The 5,560-nt window shown below is 48.2% G+C and overlaps 1 protein-coding gene across 1 annotated transcript; it reads right to left on the bottom strand.

Annotated features, from left to right (window-relative positions):
• Nucleotides 1-461: 461 nt before the first annotated feature.
• On the bottom strand, nt 462-2,430 carry TMEM30B (transmembrane protein 30B). The gene has a single exon (XM_037501978.1). It carries the CDS (start codon nt 2,418-2,420, stop codon nt 1,359-1,361), a length of 1,062 nt encoding a protein of 353 aa, XP_037357875.1. The 5' UTR covers nt 2,421-2,430; the 3' UTR covers nt 462-1,358.
• Between the last annotated feature and the right edge of the window lie 3,130 nt (nt 2,431-5,560).

The following is a 5,560-nucleotide window of genomic DNA, read 5'->3' on the forward strand; positions in this document are numbered from 1 at the left end:
CAGACAAAATGCTACCATATAGGGAAATGTTTTCATTTTTAATTTTTAAATCTTATACCGCTCTGTAGGCCAAAGTATCCAACAAATAACTTAAATTTACATTCCTAGTAAAATATGGAAAAGGAGAAAACTGCTGACTGCTATAATCACATTCTGTAATAACGTTGAGTATTCAAATTTTTAAATTTACTCCATATTACCAAATTCAAACAATAGGTGAAGATTGTTTAATTCACACTACATGTTGATGTTAATATAAGTTCCAATTCTGATTTAAGAAGTTAACAGTGAAAGACTGAGTTCACTTTTTAACTGAGCCTTACTCTGAAAGATGATTATCTTACTGCAATATAAATTTGGTAATAACAAATGAGCAAAGTGGTTGATAATGCTTGTGCCTTTAAGATCAAGGTTCAGAAGAATTAAGCAAACATGATAACAAAGGTAAGACAAACACAACCTTTATTCTCTTTAAAAAATCCAGAGAATAGGGCCTGGAGCCATATTTACTGATTTAATCAGAATACCTTAGAGGTCACAGTCTCATTTAAAGTCTTATAGCAGTGGACTAAATACTGTAAAAATGACAGAATACATGGTTGCTCTCAAGTACACAATAAAAAAAAAATAATGAATTCTTTTATCCAACATGAAGAACGGTTGGGCTGTTGAGCTGCTCAATCAAACATTCATACTAAATAAAATTACTCCACATACATATATTGATCATATTTTCACAATCTAAAATGCTCCCTGGTTCAGGGCAGTGATTCCCAAATTGATGGGAATATCGGCATGATCTCCAGATGGTTAAACGCAGCCTCAAAGGTCTTGATCCAGCCTTTCTTGTGTGTTCGAATTGCTGGGGGGTGATGCCTCCTAGTCAATGCACGTTTTAAACAAATATATCCTCTCCTACCCCTCTAGATAGCAGCAGGCTACTTGTGGGCTTTTCTCTGCCACGCACAGCCCTCCCCCCAAAAAAGAAAAGAAAATCACTGGACTGCAGTGGTAATGGCTCTCGAGTCCAATGACTGACAGTCGGATCTTGAATGCGATTTTTAGCACCCCTAGGTCTCAGTCTGTTCATCAGATAAGGGTTGGTTAAGTCTCTATCGTCCCTTCTGCTTTCAAATGCTAGAGCCTTTTCAAGACTAACATGTCAATTTGATTAAGTCTTGAAGGACATGGGGGGAATTTGCAAGGATGTTTCCCTCTGCAGTCCAAACACCCGAGCAAGTAAGTACCCCCAATTGAGTGAAGTTCCTTTCCCTGGCCTCCCTATCCACAACCACCAGGGAAAGCAGGACACGCCTGGAATTTGGCCAGCAGGAAGTTTGCAGGAAAGCAAGGGGGCATCACTCCTCGTCCTCGTCCTCGTCGTTCTGGTCCTGGTAGCGAATGTAGACGACCAGCATGACGAAACCCATGAGGATGCAGAGGGAGCCGACAACCAGGTAGGCGATGCCCAGGAAGGGGTTCTTGCCTCCCATCCACGAGATGTTGCTGAAGATGATGCGCTTCTGGCCATCAAAGGCGCGCACCGGGTAGTTGTAGGCGATGTTGACCCGGTAGGAGCCTCGGGGCAGCCCGGCTGAATAGTTGCCATGGCGGATGCGCGCGTACAGCTTGCGGAACGTGGGCAGCGCGGCCGTGCGCATCCACACCACAAAGTCCTGGTTGATGAAGCCGGTGTTGTTGATGTCGGGGCTGAGCTCGTACACCGGCCGGTGCCAGTTGGGCGGGGGCGCGGTGCCGCGGAAGGCCAGCGCCAGGCTGCCGTTCACCAGGGGCGGGTTGCGGAACTTGATGTGGTAATCGGTCCACCAGGCGATGCCGGTGCGGTCCAGGGGCACCTCCACGTAGGGCCCGCCGGGCCAGCGTTGGTGCCACAGCGAGAAGGAGTCATTGAAGAGGCTGTTGGCGATGGCACCGCAGGGCGCAATGGGCAGGCCCGCCGCGCTGTACTGGTAGGGGAAGCACTCGTTGGCCGGGTGGCGCAACGAGCTGACCACCCCACTCAGCTGCGAGTTGTCGCGGGACACGCCGTAGCGCCGGTTGTTCTGGTAGAAGTTGGTGAGCTCGTAGTAGAGATACACGGGGCCCTGGAAGAGCTCGGGCAGCGTGAAGTACCAGGCACAGGTGCAGCGGGGCGGCGGCGCGCGGCCCTGGGGGGCCTCGGCGCACACCGTGCAGTTGCTGGTCCCGGGGTAGCCGCTATAGTCGTACCCCAGCTCCGTGATGCCGTTGGAGGAGTAGTAGAGGCCCAGGCCCAGGCCGATGAAGGCCAGGCCCGCGCAGAAAAACAGCGGCAGCACGATGCTGGCCGACAGCAGCGGCTGCCAGGCGGGGAGGCGCTGCTGCATGAAGGCGGTGTTGTCCGGCTGCTGCGCGCCCCGCGCCGTGGCGCTCCAGGTCATGGCGGCAGCTTCGGGACTCACGCACCGATCGACGGACGGAGGGTCACTCGGCTGGGCCCAGCGTGGGGCGCCCACCCCTCCGCACTGGGCGATTCCGGGGCTACGCCGGGTCAGGTTCCCTGAGGCCCAGGTGAACTTTGGCTGTGGTCCCGCCTCCAGCCCCCGCACAGGTGACTCTTAGTTTCTGGTTGTGCGTCGCAGAGGCCGGACCCGGCAGTTCCGCCTCGGCCCAGGTGATCCCAGCCGGCTCCGCCCAGGCCGGTAATGGAAGTCGGATCCCCGCCTCTTCCGAGGTGAGCCGGGTGGGCGTGCCTGGCCTCACCTGGCGCACCCCGGCTCAGGTTTCCTCTTGGGAGGGGTGACTCGGGTGTCAGCTCCTCCCCCAAGTGAGTGGCAGCCCCAGGCTGCCTCTGAGTGGGTCATACCTTGCTCAGGTACTACCCTCCAGAGCGCCTGGGCCAGTCTTTTCCGAAATCAAGGGAGGCGCAGCCTCCAGCACAGAGGCCCACAGAGGACTTGCACCGTGGGTCCTGAAGACGCGAAGATTTCAGATTTTGACTCCTCTTTTGGCCGGGATGGGGGGAGACCGACGACAAGAATGGGGGCTCAAGACCCTCTTGTCTTTGTAGGTTAACTTATGGACCCCCCCTCTCAGTCAACTTTCAGCCACAATTTGTAAGGAACAAGGAATTACTCTAATCAGTCGGTTTTGAAGTCAATGCCTACAATCAAAGTCTAGCATATTTTCTTTAAAGAAAGTGGTTTTCCTGCAGGTGTCTCAGTCTATATAAGAAAAGTGGAAATTTTCTTTTGAAACAAAATAACCCTTAGGAAGGAGAATCATGGACTCTAAGAGAGTCGGAGCCTTTAAATATCACTCTTGCTGGTGGAGAAACCACACACGTAGGAAAAAAGGCACTGGCCTATGTGAGATTTCTTTTTCTTTTCAGATTATTTACCTGTCTGGAGAAAGGCCTGACCCAAGGTCCCAAAAGACCTAGCTGCTATCCCTAGTCAAGAATGTTGGGAATGTTTGGGCAAAGGAACTGAACTACAGGGGTTTATAGGACTTACTGTAAAGCAAGCCCAAATTAGCTCTGAACATTCCTTGAGATTATGGCTTTTATATCTAGGTTGCTACAACATACACAAGAGAGTGTCTGGCCATTTCAATTTTGTGCTAAATCCTCACTAGGTACTGAGGTATTCCTGCTTCTCCTCCAGCTCATAAAATCCAATTAACTTAAATAGTTTCTATATTACACTTCTGCACCTAGAATAATATATTACATTCAGGAGTCATTCAGATCCCATTGAAATTTGGAAAGTTAAAATGCTTGCTTAACTAAATAACTTTTTAAAAAACATTTTCCAAGTGTTCAATGCCATGCTAGGCAATGTAGGAGACAGAAGAGAATTAGACTAAAAAGGGCTCTTTAAAAAAATTTTTTTAAGATTTATTTATACAAAAACTGGGGTACAAGCCAAATGTGAGGGAGGTTGAGAGGATTCACCAGAGACAGAGCGGGGAACAGAACAGGCAGACTGACTGAAATACACTGCTGAGAGGAGCAGCGGGTAAGACAGGAGAGGTCTGCCACGCCGTGCGTGCGGGTATCTCACCAGCTGGCTGGGATCGAACCCGTACTGCAGAGGCTGTGGACAGCTTCACAGTGCTACACTCAACCACCTGCGCCACCAGGGAAGCCCAAAAAGGGTCTTGACCTAAAAGCATTTGCAGGGTGACAGGGGACATATTTAAGAGTACAAAAGTAGGAAAATAGCCAATAGGTAGTATACATCCATGCACCAAATAGTGCTTTAAAAGCATAATACTAAAATTTAAAAGTAATATTTTAGTAATGAAAAATTAATTCCATTTTACTGAATAGAATGAATGCAGGTTGGAAGCCTTAGCTGTTAGAGAATACTGAGGGAGACCCACCTGACTTGAATTCTATTTTCACCAATTCTAATTATAACCTAAGAGAAGAAATGCCAACATTGTCTACAAGTTCATAAAGTGTGATCCAGTATTCATTGCACTTTTTTCAATAAGATAAAATCATAAAAAATTCTCTGTATTGTTATGGTTGTTTCTATATATCATTAAGTCATCAGTTGGCTTGATATAGGGTCCACAAAATTAGTCTTGAGAGAGGAATTCAGTTCTCAAAACTCAATCTAGTAGATCTTAATTCTAACAACTGTCATGCTACCACTCCCCAAATGCAAACTCCTGAACTAAGTCTTTCAGCTCACCTACCCCTACATCACCTGAAGACATCTGTTTATTCTACTCTTTTAGATAAATCCAGAGTATCCCAAAAGGCAAGAAAATGTCAAAGACAGAGAATGGTCAGGGTTAAGCACAGCTGAGGGTTCCATTGGATTTGACATCTGTGGAGAGAATTTGGTGGTGGGGTGGGAGGAGCCAGCTTTAGTCAGGCAAAGGAAAGGGGAAGTGGAGGCAGACAAGGTAGGCTGACTCTTCAGAAATGAGTGGGAGGGGTGAGGAGGAGAAAGCCAAATTGTGATCATGCAAAAGAGCATGTATTCTAGAGGAAGGGCTTCTTTACAGATGACAGACAAATGTTTATTCTGAAGGAGAAAGATAAAAGTTCAAGTAAGTTTGAAGAGAGACGACAAGCTTGTGAATGGTAACAAAGCAGGAGCAGGCAGGAGGCACTGGGTCCAGAGAACAGGTGTAGGGTCACTCACCTCTGAAATTGGTGGGCAGGGAGTCAGGATGGGTACAGAATGCAACTTGGCTTTGGGCTCAGCTCAAAAGGAGAAAATTTTTATGTAAGAATTTATTTCTATGCAGTAAAAGGCAAGATCATTGACATGGGGCCAGGGGGAGGGGCAGATGAGAAAGGCTAGTGTGACATGTAGGGAAGATCAAGGAGGGACACAGGAAGGGGCATTGGGTGACTTTGTCTTTGGGAGCCTTGCCACCCACTGGAAGACCACCAGTGGTTGAACATGTTTGGTGGATGGGGGTCTTCGGGATGGGTGAATTGGTAAGATAAAGGTTCAGGATGATTTGGGTTCTTGTGGGGGAAGGTGGCTAAGGTATTGAGGGCAAATGGCAAAGAAAATGCAAGCAAGTTAGTGGATCTGAAGAAAATGAAGGGGCC

Source organism: Talpa occidentalis, unplaced genomic scaffold, assembly GCF_014898055.3.
Source record: "Talpa occidentalis isolate TD23 unplaced genomic scaffold, MPIMG_talOcc4v2.1 talOcc4.11, whole genome shotgun sequence".
Taxonomy (NCBI): domain Eukaryota; kingdom Metazoa; phylum Chordata; class Mammalia; order Eulipotyphla; family Talpidae; genus Talpa; species Talpa occidentalis.